The sequence below is a fragment of the Theropithecus gelada genome, chromosome 18, assembly GCF_003255815.1.
Source record: "Theropithecus gelada isolate Dixy chromosome 18, Tgel_1.0, whole genome shotgun sequence".
Lineage (NCBI taxonomy): Eukaryota > Metazoa > Chordata > Mammalia > Primates > Cercopithecidae > Theropithecus > Theropithecus gelada.
The window spans coordinates 62,976,476-62,995,400 of record NC_037686.1 but is presented as its reverse complement, the minus strand read 5'-3'; the positions used below and the strand labels follow the sequence as shown (position 1 = coordinate 62,995,400).

General features: G+C 38.7%; 1 protein-coding gene across 2 annotated transcripts in view; it reads left to right on the top strand.

Annotated features, from left to right (window-relative positions):
* Nucleotides 1-18,925, top strand: part of RTTN (rotatin) — a 195,791-nt gene that overhangs the window by 93,219 nt on the left and 83,647 nt on the right. For both annotated transcript variants that reach the window (XM_025365662.1, XM_025365663.1), the window contains 5 exons: nt 2,270-2,489; nt 12,243-12,371; nt 12,831-12,941; nt 16,916-17,074; nt 18,319-18,390. In XM_025365662.1, coding sequence (XP_025221447.1) covers nt 2,270-2,489; nt 12,243-12,371; nt 12,831-12,941; nt 16,916-17,074; nt 18,319-18,390 — 691 coding nt within the window. The remainder of the gene's footprint in view (nt 1-2,269; nt 2,490-12,242; nt 12,372-12,830; nt 12,942-16,915; nt 17,075-18,318; nt 18,391-18,925) is intronic.

Here is an 18,925-nt window from a genome sequence, read left to right as displayed (position 1 = left end):
CCTTGTCACTTTCAGGTGCACCAATCAAACGTAGATTTGGTCTTTTCACATAGTCCTATGTTTCTTGGAGGCTTTGTTCATTCCTTTTTATTCTTTTTTCTCTAATCTTGTCTTCATGTTTTATTTCATTAATTTGATTTTCAATCACTGATATCCTTTATTGGTGACCTTCGGATGGGGCTTTGAGTGGACGTGCTGTTTCTTTCTGTTTGTTACTTTTCCTTCTGACAGTCAGGCCCCTCTGCTGCCGGTCTGCTGAAGTTTGCTAGAGGTCCATTCCCGACCCTGTTTGCCTGGGTATCACCAGCGGAGGCTGCAGAACAGCAAAGATTGCTGCCTGATCTTTCCTCTGGAAACTTTGTTCCAGAGGGGCACCTGCCAGATGCCAGCCAGAGCTCTCCTGTATGAGGTGTCTGTTGGCCGCTACTGGGAAGTGTCTCCCAGTCAGGATACACGGGGGTCAGGGATCCACTTGAGGAGGCAGTCTGACGTTAGCAGAGCTCGATTGGTGTGCTGGGAGGTCTGCTGCTCTCTTCAGAGCCCTCAGGCAGGGACGTTTAAATCTGATGAAGTTGCGCCCACAGCCACCCCTTTCTCCAGGTGCTCTGTCCCAGACAGATGGGGTTTTTTTTAATCTGTAAGTCCCTGTACGGGGCTGCTGCCATTTTTTCAGAGATGCCCTGCCCAGACAAGGGAAATCTGGCAGTCTGGCCACAGCAGCCTTGCAGAGCTGCAGTGGGCTCTGCCCAGTTCGAACTCCCCAGTGGCTTAGTTTACACTGTGAGTGCAAAACCAGCTACTCAGGCCTCAGCAATGGCGGACGCCCCTACCCCCACCAAGCTTGAGCGTCCCAGGTGGATCTCAGACTGCTGCTGTGCTGGCAACGAGAATTTCAAGCCCGTGAATCTTAGTTTGCTGGGCTCGATGGGAGTGGGACCCGCTGAGCCAGACCACTTGGCTCCCTGGCTTCAGCACCCCTTTCCAGCGGAGTGAACGCTTCTGTCTCTCGGCCGTTCCAGGTGCCACTGGGGTATGGAAAAAAAGAACTCCTTTAACTAGTTTGGTGTCTGAAACCCAGGGCTCTGGTGGGGTAGGCAACCCAGGGAATCTCCTGGTTTGTAGGTTGTGAAAACTGTGGGACAAACACAGTATCTGTGCGGGAGTTCCTCAGGCTCAGTCTGTCATGGCTTCCCTTGGGTGGTGGAGAAAATTCCCCGACCCCTTGCACTTCCCAGGTGAGGCAACGCCCCACCCTGCTTTGGCTCGCCCTCTGTGGACTGCACCCACGGTCCAACCAGTCCCAATGAGATGAACAGGGTACCTCAGTTGGAAATGCAGGAATCACCCGCCTTCTGTGTCCATCTTGCTGGGAGCTGCAGACTGGAGCTGTTCCTATTCGGCCGTCATGCGGGCAATCCCCCCTGACCCTTTTTTTTTTTTTTTTTTCTTTTTTTGAGACGGAGTCTTGCTCTGTCGCCCAGGCTGGAGTGCAGTGGCGCGATCTCGACTCACTGCAAGCTCCGCCTCCCGGGTTCACGCCATTCTCCTGCCTCAGCCTCCCGAGTAGCTGGGATTACAGGCGCCCGGCTAATTTTTGTGTGTGTATTTTTGGTAGAGACAGGGTTTCACCTTGTTAGCCAGGATGGTCTTAATCTCCTGACCTCATGATCCGCCTGCCTCGGTCTTCCAGAGTGCTGGGATTACAGACGTGAGCCACCGCACCCGGCCTTTTTTTTTTTTTTTTTTTTTAAAAGAGATGGTAGTCTCACTATCTCACCCAGGCTGGAGTGCAGTGACACATTCTTAGTTCACTGTAACCTCAAGCTCCTGGGCTTAAGAGATCCTCCCGCCTCAGCTTCCTGAGTAGCTGGGACTATAGGCGTGCACCACCACACCTGACTAATTATATTTATTTATTTTTTTATTTTATTTCATTTTTGTAGAAATAAGTTCTCACTGTGTTGTGTTGCCCAAGCTGGCCGCGAGCAATCCTCCCACCTCAGGCTCCCAAGGTGCTGGGATTACAGGCGTGAGCTACTGCCCGCGGCCCAGTGTAATTGTTACTTGTATTGTGTATGACATTCTCTAGTTGGTATTTTATGCTTTCCTTGAAAAGTCTCGTTTTGATAGAGAATATTTTCTGCCATTTTGTCTAGTTCATTTTTTTTCTATTACTGTGAGTTTAAGTAACCTTTTATAGCCAGTAAGATAGCCCATTAAGCCCATTATACTTCCTTGGTGGTTGATTTTCCCTCTTCTGCGTACATAGGAAATGCTCGGAACTTCTTTACGTTTTTCAAACACAGCTGGCTCTGAAACTGCTCCAGTGTCTGAAAGTGACGGATGCGCCTCATTTCTATGGCCTGCCGTCCCTTGAGCGGACCTTACGAGGGATGGCTAACCTCACTGCGTTTCCGGGGTGGAGCTCACACTCCCCTCTCACAGAGCCTCTCGATATCTGTGTGAAGTACTTGTCAGGTCTCCTTGAGGTAAGTAAAAATAACGCCCCCACGCCCATGGTACTTATTTACTATTTATTGATTGCTTTTATTTTGTGTCAGACCACAAGTGCATTTTATGTTACTCTATTCAATGTAGAATATTATGCATTGTTTATATAAGTCATAAATAGTGAAATGTTTTAGTGATTTTTATTAATTGATAAGGAAGGTCACTTTTATAAATACCCTGATTTTCAAAAAAATAAATGGAAACTTTTGACGCTCAAAGGAAGTGTTCACTAGAGCATTTCAGATTTTGGATTTTTGGATTAGGCCTGCCGTCCCTTGATGCTCAACCAGTAAGTATATGATACAGTATTTCAAAATCCAAAGAACACAAAAATTCAAACACTTCTGGTCCCAAGCATTTGGTATACGGCAAACTCAGTCTGTACAATGTTTTTTTTTAATTTATTTTATTTATTTTATTTATTTATTTATTTATTTATTATTTTTTTTTTTTATTTTTTTTTGAGACGGAGTCTCGCTCTGTCGCCCAGGCTGGAGTGCAGTGGCGCGATCTCGGCTCACTGCAAGCTCCGCCTCCCGGGTTCACGCCATTCTCCTGCCTCAGCCTCCCGAGTAGCTGGGACTACAGGCGCCCACAACCGCGCCCGGCTAATTTTTTGTATTTTTAGTAGCGACGGGGTTTCACCGTGGTCTCGATCTCCTGACCTTGTGATCCGCCCGCCTCGGCCTCCCAAAGTGCTGGGATTACAGGCGTGAGCCACCGCGCCCGGCCAGTCTGTACAATGTTAAAGGATATTTGTTGTTTCTTTTTATTCCAGTTTGTGCAGTTTTAGATGCTACCGCTATGAACATTCTTACCTTTTGGTGAAAATGAGCATCTTTTTTGAAATTTTATCTTCTGTTACTGAAATATGTAAATACAGCCAATTTTTATACATTGACCATGTATCCAGCAATTCTTATTTCCAATATCAAAACAAAAACCTTTAATTTTTCACCCTTCAGTATGCTGTTTATAGTTTTTTTTTTGTCAATTAAGAAAAATCAAATAAAGGAAGTTTTCTTTTGTCCTGTTTTGCTAGGAGCTTTGTTTTTTAATTCATAATTATATATTGCTTTTTTCTGTATCTTTTAGGATAATCACACGATTTTTCTCTTATATTCCATTATTGATTGATTTTAAAATGTTAAACCTTGCATTTCTGGAAACATTTCAGTTAGGTTGTGATGTATTATTCTTTTTATATATTAATGGATTTATTTTCTCAATTTTTTTAGAATTCTGAAGTTTTTAGAATTATTCTACCTATTTCCTCATGTAAAAATGTTTTTCGAATTTTGCATCTTTTTTCTCTTACAGAATTTGTTAAGTTTTTAATATCAAAATCATTCCATTCTTATGACTAAAATGGGAGAATGACGAATTAATGCAGCAGGGAGATTCTAAGAACATGACCTTTTCAACCATTTTAACTCTTTTCCTTTATATAACTTTTTTTTTTTTTTTTTTTGGAATAGCTGATTTGCATTAATATGATTTTGTTCTCTAGTGTTAGATAGAATTTGATTGTGAAACAATCTTGGCTTGCAGTTTTCTTTTTGGGAAGATAGTAAATTATGAAATGACTTTTTTTTTTTTTTTTTTTATAAAGACAGAATCTTGCTCTGTCGCCCAGGCTGGAGTGCAATGGCACGATATTGGCTCACTGCAACCTCCGCCTCCCGGGTTCAAGTGATTCTCCTGCCTCAGCCTCCCAAGTAGCTGGGATTACAGGTGCCCACTACCACGCCCAGCTAATTTTTGTATTTTAATAGAGAGTGTTTCTCCAGGTTGGCCAGGCTGATCTCGAACTCCTGACCTCAGGTGATCCATCTGCGTTGGCCTCCCAAAGTGCTGGAATTACAGGTGTGAGCCACCCTGTCCAGCCTGAAATGACTTTTTAAATAGATCTAAAATCATTCAGAGTTCTCCTTGGGGCATAACTACAGGTTATAAAACTGCTTTACTGCAACTTGGCATGGGCTTCTCAGCAACAGAGTGTCCTACATCTGTGTTATAGTCATCTGGCCCCTTTGTTTCAATGTCATCCTGTGCAAGGGATACTAGGAGCTGGCACCTTTGACTATTTTTGCTTTTGCTGTTTATGTAGGTAATAAACTGTCTGAATCTAAAAAGTACTCATTGTTTTCTTCCTGGACAAATCTGTCAGCCTTGTTTTGATTGTTAACCGTGTTAGGACCTCGAGAATAACTCTTGTAGGAAGCATTGTAGAGTTAGATTTTGAAAGATAAGTAAATTGATAGCGATAGGAATAGACATTCTAGACATGGAATTCTCTGATAAAATTGTATCTGTAACCTCCTGTTTTTTTTTTTCATGCTGTGGGTGCCTTCTTGCCATTATATAGTCTCTACCTACTGCCAGATTATTTTTCAGAAACGTAAATTTTTCAGTCCAGACTTCTTTTCAAGAGCGTAAGTCTCAATAATTTTGCATTTTGTGTTTTGTCTCCATTGTAGTTTTTTCCCATGTCTCTGAATTTTCAGTTATATCTGGCTGTTTTTCCAAAATAAAAATGCGTTTTAAAAAGACTACTTCTCTCATATAGTTTCCTCTCTTTTAGGGGTGGCAATCTGTACAAAAAATTTAAGCTCTAACTTATTTATTTCCTTTTTAAGGAAAAGGCTTCCTTTTGTAAACCTTTTCTTATTCTTCCAAAGTTGGATTCTTACCTAATATTGTTTGGCCTTTCCTGTAGGTGATATACCTGTAACAATTTATATGTGGCTATTACTTAATAGATTTTATTTTTATTTATTTTACTTTCTTTCTTTGAGACAGGGTCTTGCCCTGTTGCTTAGGCTGGAGTGCAATGGCACAATCACAGCTCACTACAGCATCAACCTGCTGGGCCCAAGTCATCTTCCCACCTCAGCCTCCTAAGTAGCTGGGGCCACAGGTGTGCACCACTACATCTGCCTGTTTTTAAAATTTTTTTGTAGAGACGGGTCTCACTATGTTGCCCAGGTTTGCCTTGAATTCTTGGGCTCAAAGGTTCTTCCCACTTCGGCTTCCAAAAGTGCTACTATTACAGGCATGAGCCACTGTACCTGGACCTTTATTTTGTTTTCTGCATTGCTCTAGTAGACTGTGAGCTTATAAGTATCATCTTTGGACTATTTCTGCTATCCCATGGCTACTTCATTGACCTAGCATAGTCATTTGCTAGGTCATGTAAAAAAAAAACCATTTTTACATAGTGGTTAATGAATCAGTTAATTAATATAAATGCTACATAATACATATATATTGGGTATAGTTTTTAAATTAAAATACAGTTTGAAAAACGTTTTGGAAATGTGACATAAATGATTATAAAAATGTTTTATTTTTGTATTTTTATTAAATAATGATTTAAATAATTAAATAATAAAAAATTTTATTTTATTAAATAGTGGTTTAAATAATATATATATACACACACACACACACATTCAGTGTAAATCATACTTTGGTCTTATCTAGAACTTTTTTCCAAAAACACATATTGTATTTTAAAACAGATTTAAAGGTTATAAATACTCTTTGCTGTACTATAAAATTTAATATGAATTTTACTGGAGTCCCTTTAATAAAATAAATTTCATTTTTAAAGTATAAATATTGAAAATGGATCAACTCTCAGTATACCAATTAGTTATTTTATGCTGTCTATGATCAGAAATGTATGAATTTTTAAAAACTGGTGTATTAAAGAGTTAATGATAATATTTCTTAGAAAGTCAGCCCCTCTAGTGCATTTAAAATATAATTCAGTTAGTCTAGCTAATGGCCTATCTCATTAGGTTTTTCAAAAAAACAACTCCTGGATCCAGTGACCTTTTGAATGGTATTTCTATCTTGATTTCCTTCAGTTCAGCTCTGATTTTGGTTATTTCTTGTCTTCTGCTAGCTTTGGGGTTGATTTGTTTTTCTCTAATTCTTTTAGTTGTGATGTTAAGTTGTTAATTTGAGATCTTTCTGACTTTTCGATGGAGGCATTTAGTGCTATGAATATCCCTCTTAACACAGCCTTAGCTGTGTCCCAGAGATTCTGATGTGTTGTAACTTTCTTCTCGTGAGTTTACCTGTGTAACAAACAATTCACATGTACCCCTGAACCTAAAAGTTTAAAAATTGAAAAAAATATATAATTCAACCTGTAACTACCTAGTTTATAGCATTTTTTGTAATGTAATTTATAAATACTATACTTACAAACCTTTTAAGGCCGGGCGCGGTGGCTCAAGCCTGTAATCCCAGCACTTTGGGAGGCCGAGACGGGTGGATCACGAGGTCAGGAGATCGAGACCATCCTGGCTAACACGGTGAAACCCCGTCTCTACTATAAAATACAAAAAACTAGCCGGGCGAGGTGGCGGGCGCCTGTAGTCCCAGCTACTCGGGAGGCTGAGGCAGGAGAATGGCGTGAACCCGGGAGGCGGAGCTTGTAGTGAGCTGAGATCCGGCCATTGCACTCCAGCCTGGGCGACAGAGCGAGACTCCGTCTCAAAAAAAAAAAAAAAAAACAAACCTTTTACAGAGTCTGTCTCCTCTAGAAAGTGAGTTTTACTGTTTGAAATCAGGAATAGGTGAGGACTTGCCACAGCGGTAACTAAAGAAGCAGTGAAGTGTTGCCCCATTTATGTTTAGAAACTATCAGAAGTGCTTTTGTTTTAAAATTATGTGCAAAGACTTTAGATCACACCTATGTTTCAAATACCAGAAATTGAGAAAAGGGCTTAGTTCTAAGTAAGAAGTGTAGTCAAAAAGGCAATAGTCCATTCTGTGTTCAGTTGTCTTTGAGGTAATACAACTTAGTAACAGTTTGTTAGCTATAGGATACATAAAAAGCACAGTCCCTGTTATGTAATGTTTCGCAGTTATAAAAATTTTGATTAGCAAATCTTGCTTTGTTTAAAAAGGAGTTTGTTTCATGCTTCATAAACCATGTCGAGCAGAAAATCTTTATGTCTTCATGTTAAATGGCAGTAAAATATTAGGAAGAAATCTGTTGCTTTTGTTAGCAGTTGTAGCAGGGTAACATTTACTCTTGGGACTATCTGCTTAATTTATTAATTACATAAACAGGTATCCCTATTGTACTACTAATGACTAAATTCATCTTTTAAAGAATAGAGTAAGGCTTATTGAGCGAATATTGAAACAAAGTCATTGTCGGTCCAAATGATTTGCTTCATAGTTACGTAGTAATTAAAGCTGTTTCCTTTTTGGGAGGGAGCTGTATTTCTAATAAAAGATTAGCTTGTTTCTGCACAGTGAAATTTGAATATGAGTATTTACTTTTTGTAGCTGTGAAATGAGACTTTTTAACAAAGCATGATTAATTATGATAGGTGAATAAACTATGATAATTAAACCTTTAAATCAGATACATGATGTATAATTCCAGAGGTCTGACAAAAATATCAAGTAGAAAAAAATATTGGCAAAGTTCTTGACTTGTCATTTATAAGCTAGAATTAAAAATCATTACACAGATGACAGATGTTAGATATCTGCAAAGATGACTTGGAAGATAATAAGGACCTGATCATTTAGATATTTTATCTTTAAAATAGTCACTTAAAATTTTAAATTTTTGACCTTGGGGAAGGGGCAGCTGTGGACGCAACTTCATCAAACTTAAATGTTCCTCCTGCCGGCTCTGAAGAGAGCAGTGGATTTCCCAGCACAGCACTCAAGCTCTGCTGAGGGACAGACTGCCTCCTTAAGTGGGTCCCTGAACCCCGTGCCTCCTGACTGGGAGACACCTACCAGCAGGGGTCGACAGACACCTCATACAGGAGAGCTTCCCTGGCATCTGGCAGTGCTCCTCTTGGACAAAGCCTCCAGAGTAAGGAACAGGCAGCAATGTTTGCTGTTCTGCAGCATCTGTTGGTGATACCCAGGCAAACAGGGTCTGGAGTGGACCTCCAGCCAACTCCAGCAGACCGGCAGCAGAGGGGTCTGACTGTTAGAAGGAAAACTGACGAACAGGAATAGCATCAGCGAAAAGGACTTCCACTCAGAGGCCCCATCCGAAGGTCACCAACATCAAAGACCAAAGGTAGATAAATCCATGAAGATGAGGAAAACCCAGTGCAAAAAGGCTGAAAATTCCAAAAATCAGAATGCCTCTTCTCCAAAGGATCACAACTTCTCGCCAGCAAGGGAACAAAACTGGACAGAGAATGAGTTTGATGAATTGACAGAAGTAGGCTTCAGCAGGTGGGTAGTAACAAACTCCTCCGAGCTAAAGGAGCATGTTCTAACCAGATGCAAGGAAGCTAAGAACCTTGAAAAAATGTTAGAGGAATTGCTAACTAGAATAACCAGTTTAGAGAAGAACATAAATGACCTGATGGAGCTGAAAACCACAGCATGAGAACTTCATGACACATACACAAGTATCAATAGCTGAATCGATGAATCAGAAGAAAGGATATCAGAGGTTGAAGATCAACTTAATGAAATAAAGCATGAAGCCAAGATTAGAGAAAAAAGAATAAAAGGGAACGCACAAAGCCTCCAAGAAATATGGGACTATGTGAAAAGACCAAACCTGCATTTGACTGGTGTACTTGAAAGTGACAGGGAGAATGGACCAAGTTGGAAAACACTCTTCAGGGTATTATCCAGGAGAACTTCCCCAACCTATCAAGACAGGGCAACATTCCAATTCAGGAAATACAGTGATCACCACAAAGATGCTCCTCGACAAGAGCAACCCCAAGATATATGATCATCAGATTTACCAAGGCTGAAATGAAGGAAAATATGTTAAGGGCAGCCAGAGAGGTCAGGTTACCCACAAAGGGAAGCCTATCAGACTAATAGCAGATCTCTCTGCAGACACCCTACAAGCCAGAAGAGAGTGGGGGCCTATTCAATATTCTTAAAAGAATTTTCAACCCAGAATTTCATATCCAGCCAAACTAAGCTTCATAAGCGAGGGAGAAATAAAATCCCTTACAGACAAGCAAATGCTGAGAGATTTTGTCACCACCAAGCCTGCCTTGCAAGAGCTCCTGAAGAAAGCACTAAATATGGAAAGGAACAACTGATACCAGCCACTGCAAAAGCATACCAAATTGTAAAGACCATTGACACTATGAAGAAACCGCATCAACTAACGGGCAAAACAACCAGCTAGCATCGTAATGACAGGATCAAATTCATGCTTAACAATATTAATCTTAAATGTAAATGGGCTAAATGCCCCAATTAAAAGACACAGACTGGCAAATTGGATAAAGAGTTAAGACCTGTCAGTGTGTTGTATTCAGGAGACCCATCTCACATGCAGAGACACACATGAGTTCGAAATAAAGGGATGGAGGATGATTTACCAAGCAAATGAAAAGCAAAAAAAAAAAAAAGCAGGGGTTGCAGTTTTCATCACTGATAAAACAGACTTTAAAGCAACAGAGATCAAAAAAGACAAGGGCATTACATAGTGATAAAGGGATCAATGCAGCAAGAAGAGCTTACTATCCTAAATATATATGCACCCAATACAGGAGCACCCGGATTCATAAAGCAAGTGCTTAGAGACCTACAAAGAGACTTAGACTCCCACACAATAACAGTGGGAGACTTTAACACCCCACTGTCAATATTAGATCAATGAGACAGAAAATTAACAAGGATATTCAGGATTTGAACTCAGCTCTGGACCAAGCAGACCTAATAGACATCTACAGAACTCTCCACCCCAAATCAATAGAATATACATTCTTCTCAGCACCACATCACACTTATTCCAAAATTGACCACATAATTGTAAGTAAAACACTCCTCAGCAAAGGCAAAAGAGTGGAAATCATAACAAACAGCCCCTCAGACTACAGTGCAATCAAGTTAGAACTCAGGATTGAGAAACTCACTCCAAACTGCACAACTACATGGAAACTGAGCAACCTGCTTCTGAATGACTACTGGGTAAATAATGAAATTAAGGCAGAAATAAATAAGTTATTTGAAACCAAAGAGAACAAAGACACAGTGTACCAGAATCCCTGGGACACAGCTAAAGCTGTGTTTAGAGGGAAATTTATGCCACGAAATGGCCACAGCAGAAAGGGGAAAGGATCTAAAATCGACACCCTAACATCACAATTAAAAGAACTAAAGAAGCAACAGCAAACAAATTCAAAAGCTAGCAGAAGACAAGAAATAACTTAAGATCAGAGCAGAACTGAAGGCAATATAAACACGAAAAACCCTCCAAAAAAATCAATGAATCCAGGAGTTGGTTTTTTGGAGAAGATCAACAAAATAGTTAGACTGCTAGCCTGAATAATAAAGGAGAGAGAAGAATCAAATAGACACAATAAAAAGTGATAAAAGGGAGATCAGCACTGATCCCACAGAAATACAAACTACCATCAGAGAATGCTATAAACACCTCTATGCAAATAAACTAGAAAATCTAGAAGAAATGGATAAATTCCTGGACACATACACCCTCCCAAGACTAAACCAGGAAGGAGTTGAATCCCTGAATAGACCAATAACAAGTTCTGAAATTGAGGCAATAATTAATAGCCTACCTACCAAAAAAAGGACCAGAGGGATTCACAGGACCAGAGGGATTAATAGCCGAATTCTACCAGAGGTACAAAGGGGAGCTGTTACCATTCCTTCTGAAACTATTCCAAACAGTAGAAAAGAGGGAATCCTCCCTAACTCATTTTTTGAGGCCAGCATCATTCTGATACCAAAACCTGGCATAGGCACAACAACAAAAAAGAAATTTTCAGGCCAGTATCACTGATGAACATCAATGCAAAATCCTCAGTAAAAGACTGGCAAACCAAATCCAGCAGCACATCAAAAAGCTTATCCACCATGATCAAGTTGGCTTCATCCCTGGGATGCAAGGCCTGTTCAACATACACAAATCAATAAATGTAATCCATCATATAAACAGAACGAATGACAAAAACCACATGATTATCTCAATAGATGCAGAAAAGGCCTTCGATAAAATTCGACATCCCTTCATGCTAAAAATTCTCTATAAACTAGGTATTTGATGGAACATATCTCAAAATAATAAGAGCCATTTATGACAAACCCACAGCCAATGTCATACTGAATGGGCAAACCTGGAAGCATTCCCCTTGAAAATGAGCACAAATTATTTATAAACTCTTTAAAAGGATGCTATAACATTTTAAAAAATACTATAAGCATATTCTAAGTTACAACTGTGTACTAAGAGGGCACTGCACATCTTTTTTTTTTTTTTTTACAGACTTTAAAAGGAAAAATATTGAAACTAAGAATTTTTGTTTTTGTTTTGAAGAAGTACAGGATCTCACTCTACAACTTAGGCTGAGTGCAGTGGTGCAATCATAGCTTACTGCAAGCTCCAACTCCCGGGCTCAAATGATCCTCCCTCCTCAGCTTCCCCAGTAGCTGGGACTACAGGTGTCCACTGCCATGCCTGGCTAATGTTTTTTTTTTTGTTTGTTTGTTTTTTTTAAGTAGAGACCTAGGTCTTGCTATGTTATGCAGGCTGAAGAATATTGTCTTTTAACACTGGCAAAATACCTGTAACGTAAAATTTACCATCTTATTCATTTTTAAGTATATAAACTAAAAATATTACAACTTTATAAGATAAGGATTCAATTCATATGAGTCAGTAGACAGTTATATATTTATCTTTATATACCATTAAGAATAAAGCCACCATGAAATTGTTTTCATTTGTTTTTCAGGTCATTACTTCTTTTTATGTGGAACGTGGAGGAAATGCTATGTCGTTCATGGGAAAAGGTGTTACAAAGAGCACAATTCTTTGCTTGCTTCACTTATCCCATGAGATGATGGCCCAGGCTGGGAGCTCGGTGAGCACATTAAAGCTGTCTGTCTTCTGAACAGTTGCTTGAAAGGGAATGTGCTGTGTCCAACACATTTCAAGCATATAAACTTGCTACATGAAAATGTCTCTTTTGACTTTTCTTTTTAGGAAACAAGAATGATTTTTGACTAGACTATTTCTTAGAAGTTGTATATTAGCAAATCTGAATTTTATTTGACATTGATTAAAATCTGCATTCACTGGAAAACTACAGTTTGTGTAAATCATGGGAAAAATAGCTTCAAAAAATTGTTATGTTTAACTTTTTAAGGAGAAACTGAGATTTTTTTTGTTTGCCTTGTTTTGGCTGAATAATGGATTAAAACCAAGTCTAAAATACATTTTTATGTTGTTTTCATTAAAAATTCATAATTGTTTTAACCTTCCTGCGTTTTATTTTTAGAAACTCACCTAGAGTATTTCTGTTTCCCTTTTTTCCCTCTAGGAGTGGGTGTCACTTTGGTTCTTGCCTTTGGGTAGTCATAGTGAAGAACACATTCCTACTCAACAAGGATTGGCTTGGTTGATTCCATTATGGGTTGATCGGGACCCAGAGGTGAGTGTGAAGGAGAAGCAAGTGTATTGTGTTCAGATTAAAACACAAATGACACGGGGCCGGGCGCGGTGGCTCACACCTGTAATCCTAGCACTTTGGGAGGCCGAGGTGGGCAGATCATGAGGTCAGGAGATCGAGACCATCCTGGCTAACACGGTGAAACCCCGTCTCTACTAAAAATACAAAAAAATTAGCTGGGCATGGCGGCGGGCACCTGTAGTCCTAGCTACTCGGGAGGCTGCAGGAGGAGAACGGAGTAAACTCGGGAGGCGGAGCTTGCAGTGAGCCGAGATCACACCACTGCACTCCAGTCTGGATGACAGAGCGAGACTCCATCTCAAAAAAAAAAAACAAAAAACCATGACATAAAACATATATACATATACATGTTTATATTATGGTATTATTGTAGTGACTCTACCTTATGTTTTATTTAAGCCCTGTTTTAGCTTAGGCTGCCATAACAAAATACTACAGATTGGGTGGCTTAGACAACAGAAACTTCTTTTCTCATAGAAGTTTTGGAAGCTGAAAGTCCAAGATCAGGGTGCCGGCATAGTCAAGTTCTGGTGAGGGCTCTCCTTCAGGCTTGTAGATGGCTACCTTCTTGCTGTGTATTCACGTGGCCTTTCCTTGCTCCATGCATGTGGAGCATGGGAGGGAGGGGTGGTGGAGAGACAGATTTGTCTTTTTTTTTTTATTATAAGGTTACCTGTCTTATTGAGATAGGACCACTCCCTTATGACCTCACTAAACCTTAATTATCTCCTAGAAGCCCTATCTTCAAATGTAGTCACTTGAGCATAAAGGCTTCAACATACGAGTTTTGGAGGGATGCTGTTCAGTTCATAGTTTTCTACCCCTGGGCCCCTGAGCTTCATGTTCTTCTTCCATGCAAAATGCTTTTATTCTCCCTCAACAACTTCAACAAAAGTCTTAACTTATTCCAAAATCAACTGTAAAATCTAAAGTCCAAAATCTCATCTAAATATCATCTAAACCACATCTGGGTAAGTCTCCAGATATAAACCTTCCTGAGACAGAATTCTTCTCCAAGTGTGAACTGTGAACCCATGCAAGTTATGTGCTTCCAAAAGATGATGATAGGATAGACTTTCCCATTGCAGAGAGAAATAGGAAAAAAAGAAGAAGTAATGGGTCCCAAGCAAGTCCAAAGCCTAACAAAGCAAATTCCATTAGATGTTAATCCTCAGGGATAGTGTTCTTTGGCTGGATGCTGTGCCTTACAGGCCCACCAGAGTGACAGAATCTAGATGGCTCTATGAGATGACTCCATCCCTTTGGCTCTCTTGAAGAGCCCCACCCATAAAGCTGTCTTCAAGGGCAGCCATGCCCCGGAAGCACTGGGCAGGGTCATCATCCTGGCCCACCGAAATCAGAGAGATCTTTGAAACTAAGGAGGAAAAGCCAACCCCTAGTCCTGTGGTGGGATTGGCAGCCTGGTGTTTTCTGAATAATTTTTTAGGTCATTCTTACTTTTCATTGAAGAATACAGTAGTCTTCCCTTATCAGAGGTTTCATTTTCCAAAAGCAGCCTGAAGATCAGAGTAGCCAAGCACTCCCTCACAATGCCTGCATTATTCACCTCACTTCATCTCTTTATGTAAGCATTTTATCATCTCACATCGTTATAAGAAGGCTGAGTGCAATACAGTAAGATATTTTGAGAGAGAGACCACATTCATATATTTTTTATTATAGCATATTGTTGTAATTGTTCTAATTTATTTTTAGTTATTGTTGCTAATCTCTTACTGTGCCTAATTTGTAAACTTTACCATAGATATGTATGTGTAGGAGAAAAGATAGTAGTTACAGGATTCAGTACTATCTGTGGTTTCAGGCATCCCCTGGGGGTCTTGGAATGTATTCCCCATGGATAAGGGAGGGACCACTGTAACACATATTTGCTTACAGAATCCAGGAAGTCCAACAGCTTTCCTTCATTCTATGCATCTTTCTCTGTCCTCTTTAGTTCAAATTGGCAATGTCTTTGCTGATATAATCCCATCTCTATTCCTGGCTTCTGCTGAGATGTCTGATTAAGTCCATGAATTGCACCCGTGATCTCTTTCTTAAATGGTTATTCAGCCACATCCTCCATGTTCTCTTTAGAACAAGCTCTCATTTTTTTGCACGGATCGGCTGAGAATTTTTCAAATCTTGTTCTTGTTTCTTTTTGCTTACCCATTCTTAATTCCTTCTTTAATTCATCTCTCTCTTTTTGCATTTTGCTATAAGCAATCAGGAGGAACCAAGCCACTTTTTCAACACTTTGCTTAGAAATCTCAGTTAAATATCCAATTTCATTGCTCACAAGTTCTGCCTTCCGCAAAACACTGGAACATGACCACAGCTCAACCAGTTTTCTTGCTACTTTATAACAAGGATTGCCTTTCCTCAAATAACCTTTTTTAAATAACACTGTCCTCATTTTTTTCTGAGATCTCATGAGAATTACCCATGTCTACGTTTCTGGCATCCACCTCAAAACTCTTCTAGTCTCTAACCCATTACCCAGTGCCAAAGTCACTTTCATGTGTTTAGGCATTTGTTTCAGCAGCATCCCCACTCCTTGGTATAAAAATCTGTATTAGTGTGCTCAGGCTTCCATTACAAAATACCATTGTCTGGGTGGCCTAAAAACGGAAATATATTTCTTATGCTTCTGGAGGCTACAGGTCCAAGATCAGAGTGTCAACATGGTTGGTTTCTGGTGAGAGCACTTTTCCTGGTTTACAAAGGGCTACCTTCTCACTGTGTGCTCACATGACCTCTCCTTGGAGCATGCACATGGAGAAAGATTTGTCTCCTTCCTGAGGCCACCATTCCTAGTGCAATAGGGTCCCACCCTTATAATCTCATTAAACTATAATCACCTAATAGCTCTCTCTCCAAATACAGTTTGGGGATTAGGGCTTCAACATATGAGTTTTGAGGAGACACAGTTCAGTGCACAGCACCCTCATTTTCAGTCAAATTTGTTCGAGTATAGATTGAAAATATAAAAGAGAAAAGGTTATAGTATCTATTACCTTCAGAAGAGTGGAAAATTATTGGAGAGGCTTAGCCATTTTGAAACAGTTGAAAAGGATCTGGAAATTATAGACATGCAAATTTAAGTGTCATGTAATGAAATTAAATTAAATGCAAAAAATTGCATTTGCATTACAATACAAAAATTTGTATTATTTATTTCCAGTTTTAGCCAATTGTTTACTTTTTTCAAGCAAAGTGTGCTATTATAATAAAACCTTATTTATAGAAACATTTGAAATATATTTTTTAGTCACATTGAACTTGAACTTACTACTTGACTTTTATGACTGCATTTTTTTTTTAAAACTCCATAGCTGTCGTTGAAACTATATTTTTGGGTTAGAATTCAGAAATTTACCAAAACGTGTGGCTTGAACAGCAGTGGTTCTGCAGCAAGCATATTATACCACATCAGTCTTACTTGGAAACATTTTTCTCTTGAAATAACTTTTGAGGAAAATATGAAATGCCTTGTAAAATGGTATTTTCCTCTTTGTTTAGAAGTTTTAAGAAAGTTAAAATCATTTATTTGGAAGAAACACTAAAAAATTAAGAAAGGTAGAACAAAGAATAGCTACCTTTTTTAGAATGAGGAATACATTGAAATTGTGTTCATAAAAGGTAAGTGCCCTGTGCTTTCCCTAGAAAAAGGCTTGCGGACTGTAATTTTTATGCATCTTTTTATACTCAGTTTTACTGTGCTTTGAAATTTGCTTATATTTAATTTTTCCTATATTATTTCTTGAATCGTGGAATGGAGGACACTGTCTTCTATAGATGTCTTTTATAATTTAGGATCATAAAACCAATGGCATATTTTTTTAAAGTATGATATTTATGTACCAGAAAAACTAAGAATTCATGTTAGGAAAAGGGCTTATTTGATTCAACTGCTTTCTCTTTAATTTGAACAGGTGAGATTCACTTCGCTGGGGTTAGGATCAGCACTGACCACCCTTGAAACTGGCTGTGTGGCCTTAGCAAACAGTTGTCAGAATATTTCCGGTGGGCTCTGGGGAACTGTGGTGAACATTCTTCTGGACCAGTCAGAATGTAGTATGGTGCGCCGGGAGGTATGTTTGTCTTTTCTCGTTTTTTCCTTAGAAATTCTTTGGGATAGCATCCATAAGCGATACTTGACTCCTGTTCAACGTGGTGGACTGACCGCTGACTGTGACTTCTTCTGCCTGTGAAAACCCAAACAAAATGACAGCAGAGGGTTTAGAAGGTTTTCATGCAGAGGAAAACCTGGAGTCCTTCCTTCCGATGAGATACAGTCCAAATATACTACATTTTAATGTGAACTTTTTTGTTATGCATTGAAAAGTAGTTCATAGGAAAAATTACTTTTATATTATCTCAGCATTTATGGGTCTCTAATATTTCTGAAGCTTTAGTGTAGATAAGAGGCTGTCAAAATAACTCTCTTTGTAGTATTTATCATATAACATGAGAGGGAAAAATAAACCCTGTTTTAATGCTTTCTAAATAGCTTGTGATTTGTTTTATTGCTGCTTTTATTAAGGTAATGATTCATGTAAATGGTTTTAAAACAATAATCAAATTGTACTTAGAGGCTTGTGGAAAAAACAGTAGCTCCTGGGTCCACCATTAGCCAGTCCCCAGTTCCAGGTTCAAAAGGCTAGTTTTTTTGCTATTTGCCTTCATGTTTTTAAGTAGTAATGTTTATATTTATGGCTGCTTCTTGATTGATCAACTTTAAAGCTTTTCTCTCACTTCGAGTTATCATGGTTGGAAATGTCAGTTTCTTAGAATCCTCCTATTAATCCTGTCATTCTCCCATTATACTTATATCATCTTTCATTAAGTAGACAACCAATGCTCCTATTCGTATGATTATTTAATTTGATCATCTTCAGGACCTAGTCAGTCAATTTGGACATTTGTGGTTTGTATTTCTAGTTAGCAGGTTTTTATTGAAAGGAGTCTGTATGAGAGAAGGGAGAAAGTGGGGGAGAAGGGTGTGTGTGTGTGTAATCTGAAAGGGGATAATAGAAACCTAAAATTATGTTTCTGAAATGCTACCAGAATTTATGTTATACAAATCATTTTTTAATAAAGCTGAATTCTGAAATAGGAAAAAATATATTTGCTGATGAAATAATTTCGTATACTGTTAGGTCATTACCTAACAAGAAATACGGTTTGACAGTTCTCATAATGGCCTCTCAGCATGTGCAATTGACCAGAGATATGTCTTTTGCTATTACATTACAATATATTGGTTATTTCAGAGATGACAACAAGATGGCAGTATTGACCTTTTTTTTTTTTTTTTTTTTTTTTACATTTTCAGGCTGCATTTATTCTTCAGAATCTCCTTGTAATTCCAATGCCTACAGAAATTATAAAGGATTATACTTGGCAGGTGGGTAATTTTAAACAATTATCAACCTAGTAGGTATTTAAAATTAATTGGTGATAAATTTTCAGCATAAGTAGTATATTTAATTACTGATGAAAGTATATACAAGACAAGGACCTCTTAAAATAGAATGTAGAATTTTTCTTATGCTGACCATACTTAAAAATTCTTCTCTATAGTGTTCAAAATAATTTAAAACAAATAATAATAGTTAACATATGTTTACTATGTTTTAGGCACTCTTCTAGAAATGTGAGACATAGTAAGTTGTATAGTTGTTTGACTTGTGAGCTGTTACCATCTTCATTTTCTAAACTTAGGAACTTGTGCACAGAGAGTTTAAATAGTCTGTCCTAAATCACACAGCTAGTCAGTGGTACTCCTTTGCTTTGAGTCTAGGCAGTCTCTTACCCACTTTGCTGTATTACTTCTCTAATTTAGTAATAATAGGCAAATTTGTAGATAGTTAAATATGTGTTGATGTTAGCATCTTGTTTTCCTTTTCTAGTTTAGTGCACAGTGCGGGTTATGGTTTATC